Source organism: Nannobrachium achirus, assembly GCF_963921795.1.
Source record: "Nannobrachium achirus genome assembly, chromosome: 2".
In the NCBI taxonomy this organism is placed as follows: Eukaryota; Metazoa; Chordata; class Actinopteri; order Myctophiformes; family Myctophidae; genus Nannobrachium; species Nannobrachium achirus.
Window position 1 is genome coordinate 63,533,788 of NC_137811.1, and position 23,747 is coordinate 63,557,534.

General features: G+C 42.0%; 1 protein-coding gene across 3 annotated transcripts in view; it reads left to right on the plus strand.

Moving 5' to 3' along the window:
* Positions 1-20,921, plus strand: part of epn1a (epsin 1a) — a 33,729-nt gene extending 12,808 nt beyond the window's left edge. For 2 of the 3 annotated variants that reach the window (XM_080748523.1, XM_080748522.1), the window contains exons 5-13: positions 2,335-2,463; positions 3,124-3,244; positions 7,258-7,415; positions 8,096-8,167; positions 10,498-10,581; positions 12,942-13,245; positions 14,470-14,634; positions 17,409-17,651; positions 18,392-20,921. In XM_080748523.1, coding sequence (XP_080604649.1) covers positions 2,335-2,463; positions 3,124-3,244; positions 7,258-7,415; positions 8,096-8,167; positions 10,498-10,581; positions 12,942-13,245; positions 14,470-14,634; positions 17,409-17,651; positions 18,392-18,870 — 1,755 coding nt within the window. In that variant the 3' untranslated portion in view covers positions 18,871-20,921. The remainder of the gene's footprint in view (positions 1-2,334; positions 2,464-3,123; positions 3,245-7,257; positions 7,416-8,095; positions 8,168-10,497; positions 10,582-12,941; positions 13,246-14,469; positions 14,635-17,408; positions 17,652-18,391) is intronic. The other variant, XM_080748524.1, reaches the window with a different exon arrangement.
* Positions 20,922-23,747: the final 2,826 nt, after the last annotated feature.

Below are 23,747 nucleotides of genomic sequence, written 5' to 3' on the forward strand. Positions count from 1 at the left end.
TTCTGATGTCTGGGGGCTGCCTTTTGGGACCCGGTGGCAGTCCAGTATTGGGGCGTCTGGGTGGGCAGGTTAAACTTCCTGTCCACCACCATGGAGCACTACCTTCATGGTGCATTCGGCTTGGCCGGGCGCTCCAACGAGCACAATTGGCTGTGTTCGTGGGAGGGAAGTCGATTGGGGAGGAGGAACAGATTTTAATGCACTGTGGGAACATTAACGGTTCCCACAGTGGTCAGGGCGCCTGTTCAGAGAGGGGTGGAACCGGGGAGGATAGCGTGTACCTCCACATTAGAGCCCGACCGATACCATTTTTCCGACCGATACCGATATCCGATGTTGGAGAGTGCTAGAGCACCGATACCGATACCGATACCGATGTTTTGTAAAAATCATTTTTTATTCATTTAAGATCATTTAATTGACTGCTCGCCCCTCGGATAAATGGTCAGATTATTGCTTTTTTTGTGCTTTTCATGTCAAACTTGCAGTTATCAATTTCTATTGCTTGTTGGATAATAATACTCTTTTAATTTGCGGGTTCTGCTGTGTTTTGTCTCGTTTATGAATTAATATGTGTCTTTTATCCAAACATTTAATATATCGGATATCGGTGGAATAATTCACCGATGTCCGATACCCTTCCGATTGCTCCAAAACGACCGATATATCTAATTGACCGATATATCGGTCGGGCTCTACTCCACATGCGTTACGCCCCCCTGGTGAAGCTCCTTAATGTCAGGTGAAAAGAAGATGGTGGCATGACGGATCGGGTATCGGAGGAGACCCGTTGTTGTCTTTACCCTCCCAATGACTACTGTGGGGATTAGCAGGGATAGGTCTTAACGTAGAGTATGGGGATGGGGGAATTGGCTTGACACTAAATTGGGTATATGGAGGGAAAAATGTTTTCTTTTATTATCTCTTAAGGGCAGGGTTTCTCTTCCTTACAACTGTATGTGTACGTACCGTGATCGCCTCAGATCTTGTGTTATTTTGTACCAATGATTATTGTGATTGGAATGTGATTTGGGGTGCCATCACTATGTGTGTACCTGCCTCATTGTGACATTGTACCTTAATAATAAAAAAGATTTGAAAAGAAAGACAGACGGATAGAACATAGTACTTTATCTAACTTTAACTAAAGTTTAAAACATACATAAACCACTTTAGCCCTATGTTATACGAAGGCTATTTGAAAATAGCCGATCTACAAGCTCACAACGCATTGCGGTGCGACGCGTTGTGAGCTTGTAGATCTGCTATTTTCAAACATTTTTTACTTTTGGTACTTTAAGTACATTTGGATACCAATACTTTTGTACTTTCACTCAAGTACATTTTTAATTCTGGACTTTTACTTGTAACAGAGTGATTCTACATTGCAGAATTGATACTTTTACTCAATTATAAAAATGTAGGTACTTTTTCCACCACTGTGTAAACGTTTGTGTTCTCATGCCAATAAAGCTTCTTTGAATTGAAGATTGAATTGAAGATTGCTCCCCATGTGGCGGAGTACACAATAATGGTAAATAAAGTAGCTTACTCTAAAATAATCCATCCATCCATCCATCCATCTTCAACCGCTTATCCAGCATCGGGTCACTGGGGTAACAGTTCCAACTGAGATTTCTAGAGTTCCTTAATAATAATAATTAAAATAAACAATACTAATGATTATAATTGCGACCGTCAGGTCGCAGTTACTATGAAAACCTCCACCGCCTGTCTGTCCGTCAGTCTGTCTGTCACGTCACATCACACTTTTTTGCCCCTATCCATGTGAAATTTTCCACACACAATCCTTGTCTGCCAATCCACAACCTCCACCCTTCCAGGGACCCCCGCAGCTCCAGGGACCCCCGCCAAATTTTTTAAAACACATTTTTGAATACTGCTCCTACAGTTTTTGCCCTAAAATCACACAAATCGCTACACAGTATGTCTACACTTATCTCATCGACATGGATCTGTCCCATATAGCGCCACCATCAGGTCGATTTTTTAACACATTTTTGGACCTAAACCTTTTTTTTTCTAAATTTTTTTTTTCAAACTTTTTTTTTTTTTTCAAAAAAAAAATTTTTTTCAAACTTTTTTTACACTAACGTCAACACACCAATCCACAGATTTTATATTGACTGTGTGTCAATTCTTGTTTTTCTCACTATTTTGTAACATTTGGTCGTTGAAAGAGAATCGGCCACGATGACCAGAACAAGATCTCCCAGTTAAATTCTTGCCAGTTGTGTGCTTGATGTCATGACCGTTGAACATATACTGTGTATGTTGTTCATTGTTTTGTGGTTTGGCTGTGTTTGACACCAGGCTATGACTCTTATGGAGTACCTGATTAAGACGGGCTCAGAGCGTGTCGCACAGCAGTGTCGAGAAAATATCTACGCAGTCCAGACGCTCAAGGACTTCCAGTACATAGACAGAGATGGCAAAGACCAGGTACGCACACACGCACGCGTGCACGCACGCACGCACACATGCACACACACACACGCTTAAGCAATGACTGAGCAAAGAGCACAGGCCCACATTGTCAAACATGCCATTCAAGGTTGTCTCTGAACTCTTGTACAAATACAACAATGAAAGCGGCCACTGTTACATTTCTTTATGGGTCGTTATCACTGAGACTACGTGCCAAAGTGGTAACAATAATTACACACTGCCAAGTGGGGTTATCTGCACAAGAGAAAGGCAAAGAAACAGTACAATTGTATTTATCATTTCCTTGTTGTCGGATAGAAGCCTTGTGTCCCTGTTTTTTGTGAACAATAATGTGCTACTTTGTGTGTCAAAAGTAAAAATGGCCAATCTACAAGCTCACAACGCCTCACTGCTTGACATTTTGATCTAGTTTTTGAAACATTCTGAAAGTGTAAGTGTGTCTGAGGGTTTTTAAATACTGAACCAATGGAATGTATTAACCAGAGCTTGTGACTAGATGAATACGGCAACTACATTTGATCCAAAAGAACACAGGTTCTCTTTTCTCCCCCAAGTAACAGTTTTAGACATGGAAGGTTTCCACCCGACAGCGACAATATGAGGCATATTAAATAAAAAGAAATAAAGAAAATTCTATGTGTGCTCTCTGTCCAGGGGGTGAATGTGCGAGAGAAAGCCAAACAGCTGGTGACGCTGCTGAAGGACGAGGAGAGACTACGAGAGGAGAGGATCCATGCCCTCAAAACCAAAGAGAAGATGGCACAGACCTCCAGTGGTGAGAGACCACTGCTTTCATATTACTTTGTTGAGCGGAGGCCCTGGGTTTTCACTCTTACTTTAAATAGTAGAGCTACAAGTTCACAGCGCATCACAACGCAAAATGCTGTGAGCTTGTAGATCTGCTAGTTTCTGTGAAAGTTTTCCCCAGAATTACGAATGCTGGGGTTTTAAGTGGCTAAAGGTCATTGTCTGGTCACATCTTCGACCATTATTTGGAACATAAAAAGGCAATTTTGTGATATTTTGTGTGGTTAAAAAAAGTATTTTGTTAAAAAAAGCTCTCAGTAAGGGGCTTCCCAAGCTCTCATTTTCAAGTCAGTTACACATTCATCAGGTCACTAAAGAGAACTCAGGCAGCCATCATCTGGGTGAATTTGACCGGCAGGATCAATAAACGTCTACCTATACAGTCCAAGAAAGGAGGACGTTTCATACGTTTCTTATCCCAGAACAGCAAGCGCTCATTAGGCTCCAGTTACACCAGTATTAATTAACACCTGTCCCCAGTATACATGTTGAAATCTCATTAGATACTCATTTAAAAAACATCCCGCTAGTTTAAATTACGATCCAAGTTGCCTTTTTTTGCATAGTTGGGTGTACTTTTTTTTTGTAATGCCTCAACTCTTATTCAAATGCATATCTGTCCGACTTCGGAAGTGGTTTGGGTAAACCGATCTTCATTGCAAGTTCAACGCTGGGTTCACTTACACCTGAATTATTTCCGTGTAGCATGATCCAAAGGACCAGGAGTCGAGTTAATGACGAGTGCATTTTAGTTTCAAGTACTGTATTGGTGTATACTAATCCAACAAGTATAGACTCTGCTACAAGTAGCACACAAACAGCAAACATGTTGTCCCCCAACACTGATGTACTGTAGTTGTTATGACAACAGTTTCAATGTAGGCAACTTCAACACGGCAGGATATCACATTAACCAAAAAACATCAATTAAGTTAACTGAGTACATTTACACCAGTATTGTACTTAAGTACTTTTACTTTACTGGAGTATTAACATTTTTAGGCCACTGATTAAACATCACTTATTACACGGCTTGGTTGAGTGCTTGATTCTGATTGGTCAATCGCTGAAATCAGCGCTGAATTATATCTGTATAATAATGACCGCTCCGCTCTATCCACGGGTTTCCAACGCCCCATAGTGCATTGCGCAGACGTTGTGCCGAGCTTCCGGCGCTGCAGCCGAGTGTGATTTACAAGCTCACAACGGGCTGCATCTGCGACGCGACGTGAGCTTGTACGTCTGCTGTTAAACCGGAAGTGTGTGGTAACGGACCCATGGCTAATCAATGGCTCAGAGCACCTGCATGCACTGTGTGAATCTTATGCTGTATCCAACATGAGAGCCATAAACAAACACACAGTGTCATTTACAACTAAACGTTGCTCTCAAGAATGTTTGAAACAAATATTTGAAACGAGAAATGGACAATGCAGTAACAGTTTGTTGTTTTCCAAGGCACTGTGTTGCGCTGGGGGGAGGGGGGGGACGCCCAGCACAACAGTACTGTAAGCAAGGAAATACTTTGTTTTGTTTTTAGTTTTTAGTCAAATTATTAATTTATTTATTAATTTGGCTGATATTAATAAATAATATCAGCCTGTCGGGATTTTATCATTCGATAATGACCGCTGAGAAAGACGTTATCCCTTACATACTGTATGTTCTCTTTGGTCTGCCACTGCAGCACATAATAAGAAAACACAACACAACGTGCCAGACCTCCACCTAGCGGCACAAAGTCAACGCCTACTGCGTGACGAACCAGCAAACACACAGACAAACAGATGTTGTCCGCCACCTTGCATCATGGTGGAGGACCATTAGGACTTATTCAACCACATGAACCCTGGGAAAGTCATAATAGGTGAACATTGCTCAAAAATAACCGATCTATATATGACGCACAACGCACAGCACAGTACATATGGTTTAAGTGGTTAAAAAAAACATTACTCCTCCTCTCAAATATGTCTATAAGAGTCATAGGCTGTGTCCAAAATCACATTTCACTCGTGGTGTCTGTATATATAATGATAGGTAATTAATATACCGTATTTTCCAGACTATAAGGCGCACTTAAAAGCCTTTAATTTTCTCAAAAAACTACAGTGCGCCTTATAGTCCAGTGCGCCTTATATATGGATCATTCATTGACATTGACATTCCCTTTAGCACAGCTCCATCTGTTGGATGCATAACGCAACGGTAGCGTCTATTATGTGCGCCTTATAGTCAGGTGCGCCTTATATATGAAAACAGTTTGAAAATAGACCATTCATTGACAGTGCGCCTTATAGTCAGGTGCGCCTTATAGTCCAGAAGATACTGTACGCTAAATAGTGGACTGATCCTACAATGCATCGTGAAAGGTAGGGTACAACTGATGGGCACTATCACAAACCCTATATACGGTACGATCATACATTGCACCGAAAAATAAATAGAGTAGTGTCTGGAATGTTTATAAATAGGATATATTTTGTCGATGTGTTCATTATATAATCCTCCACATAAAGCGCCCTATAGGGATCATGAAGTAGTGAGAGTCGTGTGTTTGTATATCATGGCTGTTGGGCAGAAACCTTGTACGTTCAAAATCATTTTGAGCTGATGGAAAAAAGAGCATATGTTCCGGTGGATCCAGTGTAGTTATTGTTTAGTCACAAGCTCTTATCGTTTTCATTGGTAGAATGTGTGTCAAACCCGCAGGCAGAATTAACCACTTTCATTTTCACTTTGAAAATGCTCACACAAGGCTTTACAATGTGATCCGTTGTGAGCTTGTAGATAGGCTACTAGATTTTTGCTGCTTCTGCAGGACACTCTTGTACGACGAAGTAGAGCATTCATTTATGACAGAAAGTCACACCAGTGTGAAGTACAGACTGTTCCTGAATAATTCTGTCTTACCAATAGAGTAACAAAGTCATGACGTCACTCGCTCTTCCCCCGGTTTGCGGAAGTAATTTCTCTATGGGGAATAATATTGAGTCATCTTAAAATCGTCTCATTAGGGTTGCATTGTGGTCCAAAAATAAACAAACGGTCTCCACGCTATTGTCAGGGTGGTGGCTCTGTATGGTTTATGATAGTCAGTCACTCATATTTGATACAGTCTGTTTCTGGCGAAAATGTAACTAATTCGGCGACAGTAACATTAGTGTTTTCTCACCATCAGTTGTTTCTTCATATCCATATGAGTCAAACCGCTGAGATCATTTATGTTTGGAACACAGTTCTTATATGACGCGATGTGAAAAAAGTCTATGGATATTCAGAATGGGGGAAAGAAAAACAGGAACCAGGTAGGATGTGTAAATGACGTCAAACTTCGTTACTCTATTTATTGCGACCGAAAGTCGCAGTTTACTATGAGAAACGGCACATCATGTCCGTATCCGTGTACGCTTTTTTAGTCTATGGGTTTGCCACTCTGACATCACGCTGACTCTCACGCTCTGAAATCACCCTCTGACATCACTGTGATGTCAGAGGAACCAAATCCCTTTTATGCCCATATATGGAGATCCCTGTGATGCCAGGGGAACCAAATCCATTTTATGCCCATATACGGAGATCCCTGTGATGCCAGGGGAACCAAATCCCTTTTATGCCCATTATGGAGATTTCGAGATCCCTGTGATGCCAAGGGAACCAAATCCCTTTTATGCCCATTTACGGAGATCCCTGATGTCATTAATATTAAGCCCATATCTGTGAATATCTATGGGTACCAGGGGTCCCCACATGGCGCGACCTCACTTTCCGCCCTTTGGCGTCTTTCTGATATAATATATTGTGATGTCACTTGAAGCTTGACCAATCCTCAAATCCATGATATTGTCCAGTCAGAAAGGGACATATAGATAGGGACGTACAGTACAGGAAGTATGCCATGTATTGGAGCAGCTTTCTTTAATATGGAGATCTAAGGTTTCTGCCTGACAGTGACGATATGGTATTTCTTTCTCCCCCCAGCATCCTCAGCCCCCACAGCTCCTGGCCTGGGGGGCAGCCTGTCGCTGGGGTCCCAGTCTGGAGGGGCGGACCCTGAGCAGGCCTGGCCACAGAGCTCTGGAGAGGAGGATCTGCAGCTGCAACTGGCATTGGCCATGAGCAAAGAAGAGGCGGAACAGGTAACACAAAGCGGCCTATCAGAGCACGCACGGGGTCATAGTCCGACTGGTAATGGGGCTGCACAATATTACCTAAAAGTGGTATTGCAATATTGTTTTACACAAGTCTTTGTAAGGCAAGCCAATGTGTAATTTCAATCTCTCCTGTATTGTCTTCAAATATTGAAGGTATAAAAACTCAAAACCTTGTGAGCACACTTATGGCGATCTCATGGTTTATTGGAACAGATAATATTTGTATTTTAGTTTACAGTTGTTGACCCACACCTCTGATGCTGTTTGAATATCTAAACCTTTCATCTCAAGGTCATCAATCTAATCTTTGAGCAGCTCTGCATGTCACCCTTTTAAAGGTGGATTTGTTCCTTGTTTCCTTAGAGATGGAGTTAAATTGAATTGTACATTTTTGTCTCCATATCCATGACACATGGTTAATATACCACACCTAACAGCCTAACGACACCTAACATCTAGCAGGATTTAACCAACCCGTTTTATGATACAAAACATATTGTGCAGCCTTATAACGGGTACGGCAGCCACTTTCTTAGAGCCAAGCTGTGATTTGTAGTTCTCATGAACCTCAGCAACACAGGGGGCGTGTCTCTGTGTGAGTTTGTTATATTTACTGCATTACCCACCCGGCTTTGCATTCACCATTTGACCCCTGACCTCCCCAGACTAGCATGGCACCCCTGGAGGATGCAGAGCTCCACTATGCGCTCACACTCAGCAAGGAGATACACCAAAAGGTCAGGGGGCGTAGGGCCTGGCCAACCAGCCGTCACCTATCTATCTGTCTGCCAATTGGAATCCTGTCAGGCAGCGCATCATCAAGTATCAACCAATCAAAAGCTAAATTAATTTGTTGCATTGTTTTCCCTTTCATCATCACAATGAGTTTCGTTTGTACTTCCCATTAAGTTGCTCTTTCGACTGCACACTGTAATTCTCTGAAAATTTACCACGCTACCCATAATCCGTTATTTTTCCTACAGTACACTCAAAGAGCATTGTAATGGAACACGCTTTGTTATTCAATCCTTTGTTAGCAGTGCATTCTAACAGTCCAAATTGTGCATGACCAAATTGTTATAATTGAGCAAACTTGAAGACTGAGTAATTTGTAAGCCGTTTACCTCTTTTCCTCCCCATAATTACTCTGACAGCATGCCTCAAATTATAGGCCTCAGACACGACCCGACTTGTACTCAACCTGTTGTTTTGATTTCCCATTGGGTGTACAGGAGGACGCAGGGGCAGGGTGAGGACCTGCAGGGGCCGCTGTAAGGCGTGTACATGAGTTGTAGAGCCCGACTGTTAGATCATATAACGGTTTTATGTGTCACCAGTCCCTTTCAACCTAGTGTCCTTACATGACATGTTATGACATTAGATGCTGACATGTTTGGTTAGGGCTTAACTGGTTACATAAAATAAAGTTTGGTTTATTGGTTTATATTGTATACCGGTAATTAGAAGTAAAATCTTCTTTTCATATATTGAAGATTTCTATATACTTAAAATGATGATCTATCAAAAGTTGTTTTCGTTTTTAATAGAAACTTCAATCAAATCTATGCATATAAAATGGATTTAACGGTTTTGCATTTATTTTATTTTTTATTTTTTGTTGTTCAAAGGTTTTATCAAAATGTCTGTAATTGGTGGTCTAGGACCCAAAAATCAGCCATTGGTCAGAACAGCATAGCTATGAGCTGGTCTCGTTGATTAATTGATGTGAAGAGTTATGGCATCAAATGTGTGCTCTGATAAAATGTTCTAGTACATACTGCTAACATTGGTTGATTTGGTTAAGGTTTAGATTGGAGGCACTCTGGTGGTGCAGATCACTTGAGTCTACAGGTTTGAATCCACTACACTCCATGAGTGTGGGGGGGAAGTCAGGTGAGGAGGGCAACCCTTTTCAGTGTCCTAGCGACTCCTAGTGGGCTGGGGCGGTGCCTGCCAGTCAGGAATGTTGGAACAGGAAGAGTAGGACAGCAATGCTACATCCTCCTGGTGGGGGCTCCTCACTGGCAGGTGAGCCAGTAGGATACAACAGCAGTGGCAACACAAAACTTTATTGCGAGGATTCATTGGCATAAAGACTAAATTAGGAAAAATACTATACTACTATTACTATAAAAATAAAGTTAAGTTAGTTTAGCACAAGCCAGTTATCCCTGTGGTAACCTTTCTGACACCTCCCACTTAAAACCCCAAAAGCCAGAGGGATTGTGAGGCCATGCTTTCACGGTCTGTACTCATCTGTACAGATCAAGTGGGCTTTTGCCCTTCTGCTCCATGGGAAGTGTATGTCCTCCCTGAGCCCGCCCTTAGGTCATTCATTTAGTTAGGGATATGGAGAGGGAGACCTTGAGTACAATGAAAGGTGGGTAAAGGCTATTTACTCCTGCTTTTTATGAATGGAAGTGAACCGACTCGAGAAATTGAGAGCTGGTGGATGATGTCCTCAAACCGCAGGTTCAAGCTCACTTGTTTTAAGTTTCCATCCCTAAAGTTTCAGACTTTGAGATGGGTGATCAACGTGAACTCTCATTGAATCTGTCACCTTTTCCATTCTTTTTGGCCTCCTGGCGTGCTCTCTGAGGATCTCTGCATCAGGGATGGGACGATACGAAAATGTCATATCACGATTATTGTGACAAAATAAATCACGATTTACGATATTATGGCGATGATCAAAATTCATTATCCTGGGGGCGGAGAACATTTGCAAAAAAATAGCAGATCTACAAGCTCACAACGCTTGTGAGCTTGTAGATCGGCTATTTTTTGTCAAAGACTTTTGATAGAGAGATATATTATAAGTATAGAGGGTTTAAGTGGTACCGGATATGCAGCTCGGCAAATAAAAGGTGAATTGATCCCATTGCATGACGGAGGACGATATCACAATAAATTAAATCTCCACAATAAGATTATCGTGAGTGTTTTTTTATCACGATAAACGATAATATCGCTTATCGTCCCATCCCTACTCTCTGCATCTGTCTCCTTTTGATGACATCATGGCTTTGTGTGTGTGTGTGTGTGTGTGTGTGTGTGTGGTTGGCAGGAGGAGCGGCTGCGTCGAGGTGATGACCTGAGATTGCAGATGGCACTGGAGGAGAGCAAGAGGGAGAAGAGCAAGCCTGAGGAGGTGTGTGTGTGTGTGTGTGTGTGTGTGTGTGTGTGTGTGTGTGTGTGTGTGTGTGTGTGTGTGTGTGTGTGTGTGTGTGTGTGTGTGTGTGTGTGTGTGTGTGTGTGTGTGTGTGTGTGTGTGTGTGTGTGTGTGTGTGTGTCTGTGTGTGTTAGGGCATTCACCAAATATTCGAACATTCGAATATCAAAGTCACTATTCGACGTTGTTCACCAAAGTCGAATATTCGCTTATTTTATTTTATTGTTTTCTCTTAAAAAAATATATAGTTTATAAAGCTTGGCTATAGATAGGAAGTCATAATAATGAGATGTCAATACCCTGGTGGATGAATTTGTTACTGTAATGCTCTATACCAGGGGTTCTCAAACCTTTTTTACCCCCAAAATAAACATATTTGAACTGGGGACCCCCACCCTGACAAGCACTTCGAATTGTAGGTATTACATTTAATGTGACTCGGTTTCGCAGATAAATATTGTTAACATAGCATTAGCAGATCTACATTAGATCGGCTATTTTCACAATGTTCGCCTCTTGCTTACTTAATATTTGACAGTTTGGCCAGTCCTGTCGAATATTCAACTATTCGAATACTTTGAGGTCGAATAATTCGAATACTAAAAATCACTATTCGTGAATGCCCTAGTGTGTGTGTGTGTGTGTGTGTGTGTGTGTGTGTGTGTGTGTGTGTGTGTGTGTGTGTGTGTGTGTGTGTGTGTGTGTGTGTGTGTGTGTGTGTGTGTGTGTGTGTGAGAGAGACGTGCACTAGGGGTGATCAACCTCACAGGTGAATTAGAAATAATGAAATTGTAGATCTACAAGCTCACAACATATCGCAACGTGATATTCACTATTGTTGCGCGGCAAAATAATATAATTAACTTTATTACTAAAGTGTTATTCGAAACGTTAAGGTTATAATGTTCATGTACTGTATATGCTAGAGAATCACAGCGTTGACTTATTTATATCCATAATAATAGATTTTTTACTCATTTCACACAGATTTAATTTCTTTGCTAAATAGTTACTAAATCATTGAATTGAATCGAATCGTATCGCCATGAATGAAACAATATCATCCATGTATCGTATCGTCAACCATGTATCGTGATGCTTATCGTCTCACTATTAAAATGTATCGTTACACCCCTATTAGTTATACAGTACATCAGAGACCAGTGTTTTTGGAAAGCAGTGTTTGCTTCTCACTACTGTCTGTGTTAGTTTCACATCCTCTCCTTCCTTCCTTCCTTTCTACAGTAGCTCTTACAGCATTCTGCCTTTCCTCTTTAGAAATGGTCACCCCAGTGTTTTATTAGCAGTGTGTATCATGTTAGTAGGCCTATTACAATTATTACATAATCGCAATTATCTTTGCATAATCGTCATAATCATTTCCATGTTTAAAAATGTTCATATTTTCAAGGAAGAAGAAAAAAAGAAAACAGCAGATCAACAAGTTCAGTTCTTTGAGCTTGTTATTTGAGCTGGAGATTTCCACTATGAATATTTTTTAGTTATTTGTCTTATCTGCCCTGCGCAACGTTAGTTTACGAAGCCCAAACGCCTAACAGAGGTTAAAATGCATTCATAATGTACCGATGTTCCAGAAAAACAATTAAATCGTTGTATCCCAATTATTTGAGCAACAATTAATAAATCGAGAGATAAGCGACCGTCAGGTCGCATACACAAACTGTAGAAGGCAATGGTAGCCAATCATGAGGGAATATGGGAAATGGGACAGATCCATGTTGATGACATACTGTGTACCGATGAATGTCATAATCATGACAGCCCTGTCTCCGGCAGTGAATGTGAATAAATCAGGGTTCCCACGGTCGTGAAATTCCTGGAAATATTTTGAAATTAGAAAAATTAGAAAAGTTTTGGAATTGATCAAGGGTCCTGGAAGGTCCTGGATAAAATAGCTATGCATTGTCTTTGGTTATTGATTGTGTTAATACCTCTGAAATGACAAATTAAAAATTGGCCAAATTGTCAAATATTAGAGGCAGAAATTGTGAAAATAGCAGATCTACATGCTCACTGTGAGCATGTAGATTGGCTATTTTCACAATAAAACCGTGTTATACAAAATTCCTCTACTCTTAGTGCTCGTCAGGGTGCCGGGGTCCCCAGTTCAAATATGAGTATTTAGGGGGTCACGGCCTGAAAAGGTTGAGAACCACTGGCCTACACTACCTGTCTTTGGGCATTGCGCATCGGAGTAAGCGACTCGTTATTGAGCTGAATTATTGTTATATAGTCCTGGAAATCGGGTTAAATATTCTGGAAACGTTTTGGAAATGATGTGTGGGAACCTGATAAATGTGTATTCTCCTCCCATCCAGAATGCTCTGATGGAGCTGAGTGCCGTTGACCCGTGGGGAGCTCCACCCGCTGCTGGTGCTGCTGGAGGCGCCACCGCCTCGGGGGGTTTAACGGGCCATTCGCCACCACCCACGGTCCCCGTCCCCTCCGTCTCCGGCCCCTGGGGCTCAGCCAGCTCAGACCCCTGGGGGGCAGCCTCGCCCACGTCCCCGCCGAGCTCGGACCCCTGGGGTGGGGGAGCCCCGCCTACGATAGCCCATCCCCCAGATCCCTGGGGAGACAACGCCAACAGAGTCAACAACGTAGACCCCTGGGGGTCCTCAGGTCAGTTTTCTCTCCTTTTAGGTCGCCTGTTTCTGCTTTGTTGGAGAGGAAAGCGAATCGATTTCTAGCCGGATAAAATGACGGGACAAAATTCTCCAAGAGTGTTCCAAACCTGCAACGTCACTTTCTCAACCGCTGGTCCAATGGTCTAGCCAATTAGGTCACATTGTGAGAAATCAGAAAATGAGGGTAGAGCAAATTTCGCAAACCGCTCTCCCCCCCCAGACTTGCTGCAAGCGGGTGAGGTTGCACTGCCCTCATCATTGGACCACAATGAAGGCGTTAAGCCTAAAATAGACCAGAGATTTGCGATGAGACACAACCATTTTAAACCACTTTGTTGTACGACGGAGCATGTCCCAAAGGACCCATTGCGGTTTGTTTTTTGACAACCACTGTAGTTGAACCCAGTCAGCATGTTGCTAAAAGACGGGATGCAGTTTTGTTGCTCACATCGCCATTAATCATTATCAATAATGGTGACCGCCATTGAAAAGATATTAGATTCTCTTTTCAAGCCGTAATTGGTGCAGACCCTCTATCCTCTCCCAGTCATTCTCTGTCATGTCTCCATGCTGTCATGTCGTAGCAAGCATGCTGAATTCATTCTACCCTCCTTGTCTAAACCAGGGGCTTTTGTCCTCTTGTTTCCAATCAGGACTGACTGTGGCTGTGTCTGAACAGGAGCTCTCTCTCTCTCTCTCCCCTCGCCCTTGTGTGCCTTGAAGTTGTTCTTTAATTATTAGACTGGTTCTCAAACCTTTCCATTTTTCCAAGATTTCTTGAAAATGGCAGCTCTACAAGCTCAAAATGCGCTTTGTTGTGAGCTTGTAGATTTTCCAAAATCCGATATACAGTAGTTAAACAGATTTTGATGTTATATTAACTAATTTACCTGGGGAACCTACTTTGCTTTTTGAACCATTTCTTTATTCCCCACAGCAAAGGCTAAGAGTTTTTGACTGCCTGGGTCTGAAAACCCCATTAATGACTTTGACCTCCCTGTGCTGTTGGTTACTGACATTTCAATCACTCAGTACAGTAGCTTTTAATGGAGATTCATGAAATCTAAACCCAAAGAGAGAGAGAGAGAGAGAAGTCCAGCCAAGCCAAGCCTCCTGGTCCATTTTCTGTACCATGAAGTCTACCTGTAATGTGTTGTGTTAATCCTCCCCTCCCCTCCCCTCCCCTCCTCCTCCTCCTCCTCCTGCCCTCCTCATGTAGCTGTGACCCCCCCCAGTGCTGACCCCTGGGGCCCCCCAGTGCCCCCCAGCACCTCTTCCTCAGGGGGGCCAGTAGACCCCTGGTCAGGGGACGGGGCCATCCCTGCCTCTGACCCTCTCACCTCAGACATCTGGAGTGGCTCCGCCCCACACACTAACGGCACAGGTACATTCACACTAAAAAGGCTACATAGACACACAGACACACACAAACCGATTATGCACACGTACACATTGTACAATTAGTCCGGGGACTTAGGGATTTTTTTGTGCTAATCAGTCTAACAGCGCCAAATTTTGCACAGATGTAGCCCAGGGCATGCTCTAATGATTTAGCTAGGTCGCCCGAGTCGACGACCTTCGGGGTCGCCACAGTGGCCAAATCAAGTTGGGCTCCTATCGACACTATACTACAAGAAGAAAATACCCATGAGAAAATCTGCTTTGCCAAGATTCTGAATCCTTTGCAAGCATTTGTTTTTCACAACAAACATCCCTTGGGCTAAAAATGGCCCTCACAAAACTGTGAAATGCGATGACTCATCACTAAACCATCATTTTGTGGGTCCGTCTTTAGCCCAAGGAAACTTGATTTTGGCCGTTGAGGCGACCCAGAAGGTTGCAGACTCGGGTGCCCCAGCTAAATCCTTAGAGCATGCCCTGGGCTACATCTGTGCAAAATTTGGCGCTTTTAGACTGATTAGCACAAAATTGCCATTTTATATCCCTAAGGCCCCAGATTAAATGTACATAATTCATATAAATGTGTCATGATGGAATCCCACACAAAAACACTATTGATGTTAAAAGTTAAAAGTTCACACATGGCAGCCCATAGATCTGTCATGTGCCTGAACCAGCACAACAGTTGTCTTGTCTGCATTTCATCCTCCATCAGTGTGACCAATGGCAGCCGCACAAAATCGGTGACTAATGGAATTCTGTGTCTCGAGAGGTTGCTGTGGCTCAGCGCAATTACTGTACACTTCTAAGTCGCAACTTCTCTTTTTGTTTCATTCTCCGAGTAATACTTCTACTGAGGGTAGGCCAAAATGCTTGTTTTCCCAGGCTGGAAAGTGGAAATCATGTTCCCTTTTGGCCTTTTCCCACAATTGCCATCTCAATATTTGACTTGACTATGACAATAATCAAACTTAAGCACCAACTAGGGGTGTGCAATAGGACCATATTAGATTGTGAACTATTAAAATGTTTATCGTCTACTACTCTACACCAGGGGTTTTCAAAGTGGGTGACAGGGCACCCTGGGGTGCCGTGACGGCAGTCCAGGGGTGCCGCGAGATAATATGATAATATTTGCAATTTATTTGGAAAAATATTGAGTATAATTTTAAACTTGGAAGTACAAAGTTATTTTCAGTCAGTTCTAACCAAAATGCCTATTATCTCAACGTTTTACTCGCAACATAATCACTAAAATATCATCACTGTCAGGCAGAAACCTTGTATCTCCAAGTTTCAAACGTCTTTTGCTAAAGCCCTGCTTCATCATACAAGACTGTCTCACAAAACTAGTGAAAACAGACGATCTATAAGCACACAACGGCGTTGTGTGCTTGTAGATCTGCTGTTTTCACTAGTTTAGTACATTTTATAGATGATAAATACAAAACGAACGGTTTTGGACATACAAGGTTTCCACCCGACAACAACGATATGCTATAAATATAAGGTGCTCGGAGTGAAAAGTATAATGTAGGGGTGCCTCGGATTAAAATAATATTTATGGGGTGCCCTGAGACAAAAATGTTTGGGACCCCCTGCTCTACACGATCTGCCTTTTCAGAGGGCTCGTTCTATTGTGATAGCACATTCTATCAGTCGTAGTTGTAAACCTTATTTTGTACTCCCAAAAACAGGTCTATAAGCCTACCACGTGTGATGCCACAGGTTGTTAACTTGCAGTTCTTTTCTTTTTGCTCATTTGAGCATCTAAAGCTTCCTCCCCCTTTTTACAGCATGGTTCTGCAGGACTTAAGTTTATTTGGCAGTGTAGCAGCAATGATGATAACACGATGAGACATGAGTTTGTAAAAAGAAATTGGACATTGGTATTTGGTAATATAGAACTGGTTTAGTTCAGTGATTCTCAACCTTTTCAATCACCAGTTTGCTATGCATTAGGCAACAGATGCCCATTTGTATTTCTTTATTTATTTGTATCTTTGGGACTCCTACTGTATCTCCTCAGTGTTCATTTAACCGTGAGAGTTATAGACCCAGATGGGCCCATAATCCTCAGTGTTGTTTAAACTATATTGACTCAGTCATTTAGGCAGGGACTCCCTGGAACTATGCCATTTTGTATTTTATTTTATAGATTTTGTTACCTTGCAGGGCCTCTTTTTTGCTTGTTACCCATTGTTGTTGTTGTTGTTGTTTTTTTTTTATACTAGTAAATTACTGTTCTTTGGTTGTACTATTCAGTCAACTTGATAAATTGTCTTAAAAACTCTAGATGAAAAAGAATCTGTATACCGGTCCCATTGTATTTGGTATTCCCTAATACAAATATTAAAGAAAAAGAAGAAGAAAAAGAAAAGAAAATAATATTGTGGACCGTGTTCCTGTTGAGAGATGATACTTTTGCAATATTTCCCACCGGCTGTAACCTTACCCCAACACAGAGATATCTGGTGTCACAGAATGTTAGTTATTTCTGTCCATGGCTGCAACAATCCTATTATTTTTCGATTAATTAAATAATATAATATCAAAGAATAATCGAGAAGCACAAGAATCAACACGAAAAATCAGTTTGATTTAATTTATAATCAAATAAACGTTTTGGTCCACTAAACCACTGAAGTCCTAACAGTCTCGTACAAAAACATTAATATATCTTTTGATAATAAATACATAAATTGATTATTTAATTAAAATCTATTAGTTTAATAAACTCTAATTGTGTCCCCTCAGGAGATGCAGAGCGGCGGGGATCGTCGGCGACGGCGGGCGACAGCACGGGCTCCCCGGTGCCCTTCGACCTGTCCTCCCTGGGCTCCTCGCTTCCTGTCCGCAAGACCCCGGAGTCCTTCCTGGGCCCCAACGCAGCGCTGGTGGACCTGGACTCCCTGGTGTCGTCTAAACCCAAGCCCAAACAGCCTCCCCCGCCCTCCATCTCCTCCTCCTCCGCGCACAACCCTTTCCTCCAGAACACAGGTCAGTTGCATCAATTTAACTCTGAGATTGTGGAGGGAAAAGAAACAAAAAAAAACTCCTGAACATTTTCTTCAAATGCAATTAAAAGGTAATGGGAAATCACAAAGTTTCGGTCACTGTGTGATTTCCCAATAAAGCCTTTTAATTGCATTTGAAGACATTGCATTTGAACTCAGTGTTCAGGAGAGTGTTGGACCCTCGTTTGGTGACTTATTGAATTTTGTGACTGGCTTGTAATTGGGAAGGAGATTAACTAATTGCTGAGTTCTTGCTCTTCCGAAAACGGCAGTGGGAGGGAGCTCTTTCAAATGGAATAATAGAGATTTTCCATTTCCCGCCCCCCAATTTAGTCATCGACTGGAGTCCGCACTCCAGTTGTTGCTCGTTGCTCCAATGGACTGCAGCGGCTAATGAGGCATTTAGCTTTTTATATCTATGGATAGAACTGTGTCTTACTTGCAGTGTTTCCCAACCTGGGGCCCGGTAGTTCCTGGCGGCGCCAAAGATTATAATTGGGGCGGGGGGGGGGGGGGGGGGGGGGGGCTTATCTGTTTGGAGGTAGTACAGAATTGTAACTTTAACATAGCTGAATATCAATATAAAGCCCATTGATAACATTGTTTAAAATTATGTAAGAAAAAAAAAGGTTGGGAACCACTGACTGCATTGTCACCTACAGTATGACTATACTGTCATGAAGATCCCATGGCACTAACCTCCATTCCCTCCACCTCCTCCAGGCTCATCTCCTGTCCCATGCATGGCGGTGACTCCGGGCAGCACCATCTCCAGTAGGGGCGTTTCGCCGACGCCGCTGGCCTCCTCCAACCCGTTCGGCGTGGCCGCCCCCATGCCATCCATCTCACCTCAGCCGTCGTCACTGGGCCTCAGCGGGCTCCGCACCAGCCCTGTGCCCCCCAACGCCATGCTGGGCATGGGTATGGGCATGGGTCCCATGGGCGTAGGCATGGGCGCCCCAGGGATGGGCCTGGGCATGATGCAGGCCAGCCCCATGGGAATGTCCTACGGGGGGCTCTCGCCCATGGCGCCCATGGCGCCCCCGGGCTCGTCTCTGCTCATGGGGCCCGTAGGAGGGGCGCCGCCCCCTCAGCTGAATTTTGGGGGGCCCTCGGGAGTGGGAGGGGTGATGGGAGCCAGCGGAGGACCGGTGGGGAGCGGGGGGACGACGGGAGCGAGCACCAATCCGTTTCTTCTCTGAGGAAGTTTTCACGCTCCCCCACCCGAGCCCCATTTCCATCTCTTCCGCCATTACCCTCCCCTCTACACAAACAATTTATGTGTCCAAAAAAGAAAGAAGAAGGAATGTGCTTACATCTCTATATTTAAAAAGAAAACTAAAAAAATCAAAAATTACGTTTTCAGTTATTTTCCTTTCTTCTTTATTTCTCTCAGAAAGCATTACAATTTTATTTAATTTTTCCAGCTCCGAAGAATTTCAATTAAAACAAAGAAAAAACCCAACAAAAAATACTCATATTTGTTTCCTTTTTCATTTCAGAGTGGGGTGTAGCGGGGCAGAAAAAATCTATTTATTTGTTTGGTTTTAATTTTCCACTTTTTTTTTTTTTCCGGTTTCTTCATGTTGTGTTTCTGGGTGTGATATTTTTTTCTTTTTTTCTTTTTTCCTTCTTCCTTTGTTCCAGTCCCATCTGAGATGATGGGTTCTGCGAGAATTCGCTAAACATTTAAGTGTCACTGTTCTGATATCACTGCACTGACAGAGAGAGAGAGAGAGAGAGCTGCAGGATGGATGAACGAACGGAGAGGGACACGTCATAGCCACTATACCAGTTGTTCTCATTTCGAGGATCCCCGTAACTCTGAGAGTGCACAAATGGAGCCACATTTCCGTTTGTGCACTCTCAGAGTTACAGACCTGTAAGGGTCCATTTGGAACCCCCTAAAGGAACCATGAAGGGTCCCTGGACCCCACTTTTGAGAACCACTGCACTCTACGAAAACTGAAACGGACACAAACGCTCTCCTTCCTGCCTCTTCCGCTGGGTTTGTCCTAGAGCGACAAGAAACACTGAAAACGAGCGCAAGGATTCTTTCTTTCTAATACACGAACTCCTGACTCTGATGACCGGACTGAAATAAGGAAGCGGGAGAGAAAAAAGAGAAGGAAAAAAAAGAAAAAACACGTATTAGCATTTTCAGACACAATATGGTCCAATCGTCAAACTATTTCACTTTTCACTTTTTGATTTTATTTTTTTAATTTAATGTAATTTATTTTCTTCTCCACGTCTGGCAACGAGTAAAACGAGGACGAAGTTCAAATCAAATGCAATGCCATTTAAATCAAACTTTTAAAAAATATATATTTTTCTTTTCCTCTTTTTTTTTTGCCTGATTGCCGTGCTTGAAATCGGACAATGGAGTAGCTAGAGCCCTCTGCCATCAACGCCCTGGTGGGGGAGGGGTGTGTCCAGCGTGCACGTACACGTGCACGTTGACACCAGCGACTGAAGCCTGATTTATATTTGGCCTCGCGGGCAAAAAGAGCACATCTACAAGCTCCAGTAGATCTCGCAGATGTGCTCCGTTTGGCGCAAGACGCTTGCCGTCTGACGGAGCATAACGTTAACGAATGAGACTATGATGCTTATTTGCGCACAGGCCCAATACGCTGTTGCGCATTTGCCTGTTTCCATGTGTATATGTATGTATGTACTGTATTGTATGTATCTGTTTCCCACTTCATCTCCGTGGCCTGTCTTTTTTTTTCTTTTTTTCTTTTCAAGCGAACCTGAAAAACAGTAAAAAAATATATTTTGCGTTTTTCCTCGTTTCATCCTGCTTTCTTTTTTTTTTTTGCTTTTATGTAACGTCGGGATTTCAAATGAGGTGTTAGAAGGTTCTCGCGTTTCTCTGCCAATCATGTTTCACTCATTAATTTTTGTATTAATCGAAAGCATTATTTGTTCGTTTATCACTTGTCACACACACACACACACACACACACACACACAGGGATCCCTAGATACACAGGAACATCCCCTGGCACCACTGTCCCTTTCATTTCAGCCTTTTTTCCTTCAAGGAAAGGAAAGAACTTTAAAGAAAAACTAAACAAAGACAATGATTTCAATGAATGAATGAAGTGGAAAAAAAAGAAGCCCAACAGGGACTCAATGACATGCTCCATGCTGTTTCTTTTAATTTAGTTTAATGAATTTATTGTTTTATTTTATATATCAACGAAAAAGAAAAATATCTCTTTTATTGGGTAAGGTCAAATTCTGTGTGGTGTTAACTGTGACAACATTCACATTTGAAAAGTAAAATGGAAAAAAAATTATGAAATAAAAAAAATCCACAAAGGATAAGTGTGTAGATTGTTTCATGCTTGCTCTTTTTGAGCGGTGGTCACACCGTCTCCTATACGTGGCCGTGTGTGTGTGGGTATCTGTCCGTGTCAGTCTGTATGTAGCCTTCAATACCTTTTCTGACCACGCACATGTTAAGGGAGGGGCGCTGTTGTTCACGCCAGGCACACTCACACATGCGCAGCCTCCACCGCTCAGTTCACACAAGTGTGATTTTTATTTCTCAAATTCCTATGTATATTTTTCATAGCTCAATGTAATTTTAATGGTAATAACTCATGCCTCATCTGCTGTAGAACAATTTTGCATTCATGTGCAACAGTTTTGCACACAGACAGACTTCACTTGAACTTTGCATTACCAAGAACTGACCCAATATGTTGAGGTTTAGCTGGGGGGACGGAGGGGGAAATCCATGCCTTTGATATCCCCCCTCTGCAGGGGCGTCACAAGGGGGGGAAACGTGGGACTGAGTTACTAGGGCCCTAATTATTTAATACTTTAGCTATTGAAAAATAGCAGATATACATGCTCACAGCTGCGAGCTTGTAGATCTGCTATTTTTGGAAAAGTCGTGAAAATGTTTTTTAAGCGAACATTTGTAATTTGCTTCTGGGTGGTCCCTGGAACTAAATGTTTTGAGATCTGGGTCCGTGGCCAAATACATAATTTTTAGGCTCCTTCACATGAAAAAGTTTGAGCACCACTGACATAGAAACATGTTTTTTTTTTTTTTTTTCCAAAAAACCTTAGAAGGATTTGAAATATTCAAAGACTTGCACACATTTTCACGATTAAAAAAAACAAAAAGCAAATCTACAAGCTTGCTATGAGCTTTTATATCTGCTTGTATATCTGCTATTTTTCAATAGTTCAGAACGGGTACACATTATTGTGTATCATTATTTTATGCATTAACTATTGAAAAAACAGCAGATATACAAGCTCACCGAGCTTGTATATCGAGTGCCGCGCTGCGAGCTTGTAGATCTGCTATTTTTGAAAAATCTTGAAAATTCGAATTTTGACCCGATTCTTTAAGTGTCTTTTGAATCCTTCTAAGTTTTTTTGTTTCTTTGTTTCTATGTCAGCAATCTGGCTGGCCATCGTCAAAGAAAAGGTCCTTTTCACTTAAATGGAGCTCAGTTGGTCTGTTCTTGAGAGACTACGATGTCAGTGGTTCTCAAACGTTTTCATGTGAAGGACCCCCAAAATGGTATGTATTTGGCCACGGACCCCCATCTCAACATGTTTAGTTCCAGGGACCACCCAGAAGCAAAATTTGAGTTACAAACGTTCGCTTTGAAAATGCATATATATCCAAAGATGTGCACGCATTTTCACGACTTTTTCAAAAATAGCAGATCTACAAGCTCGCAGCGCGGCACTCGGTGCCGCGCTGTGAGCTTGTATATCTGCTATTTTTCACTGGTTAAAGCATTCAATAATTCTAGGCCATAAAGTAGGCCTACCCAGGGCCCAGAGTTTGGTGCGACACCCATTCCCCCTCTGGTCATTAGTTTTTATGGCCTTTGGGGATATGTCATGTCTATATCCCTGCTGCTTCTGGTCAGACTGAATTAAACACACACGTTTCCTTTTGGGAAATGTGGATTTGTCTGATATGTTTGATAATATCACAATTTAACAATTTAATTAAAAATATGTTAACCACAACATTTTTCTAAATGCTTCTTTTTTCCCCCCCACCATAACAGCGGTCATAGACAATCTAAAAAAAAAAGATCACTTAAGCGTCGCAATGCATTGTGAGCTTATAGATAGGCCATTTTCCTTATGGGGCATCTGACATTATACCCTTTTATGCCCATTCACGGAGATCCCTGTCTGTAGAACTAGCTTCTTCTGTAATATAATTAAATTGTTTAAACTTCCATATGTTCTAGATTCATTATGTATGCAGTGAAATATTCAAAACCTTTTTTTGCTTTAATTTAGTTTAAATTATATTACAGATACTTTTACATAATATTCTATTTTTTTAGATGGATCTGTAATATCTAGTGCAGTGTTTCTCAACCTTTTTGGGGCCAGTGTGCCCTATCCCAGTGTTTCCCAACCACTGTGCCGCGGACCTTTGGTGTGCCCTTTGAGATGCTTTGGTGTTCCTTTTGAAATTTGACAGTGAAGTCACAATTTAAGGACTTTCAAAACCTTTTTAATAAATGTCATATTTTACATGTTAGTTAGTTTCATTTATTGTCCACAGTGTGGACATTTGTCTTTTGTCTCATATACATTTAGACAACATTAAAATGACAGATAAACAGCAACAAACACTTACACACAAAACATCTTAAGGCAAAAAGAAGGACAACAGTGGCATATAAGGCGAAGAAACAGGCAGATCAACGAGACATGACATCATTCAATGTCTTCATGGCATTTGGAATGAATGAATGATTTTTTTTTTTATATTACGGCTACGGTGTGCCCAAGCTGTTCTGTAGCGTCTACCAGAGGGAAGTAAATCTAACTCCCTATACATGGAGTGGGTGAGAGGGTTCATTTATTATCTTGACAGCTTTTTTCCTAAGCACTTCATTGTAGATACAACTTAATTGTTTTTGTTTTTTCCCTATGATCTTTGATGCCAGATGTACTATTCTCTGCAGCTTTCCTCTACATTGTATGTTAAGATTAACGTACCACATTGCCATGTTGAAGGTTAAGATTCTTCAAGTTTCTTATAAACCGTTTCCATGTGCTTGCTCACCCTGAA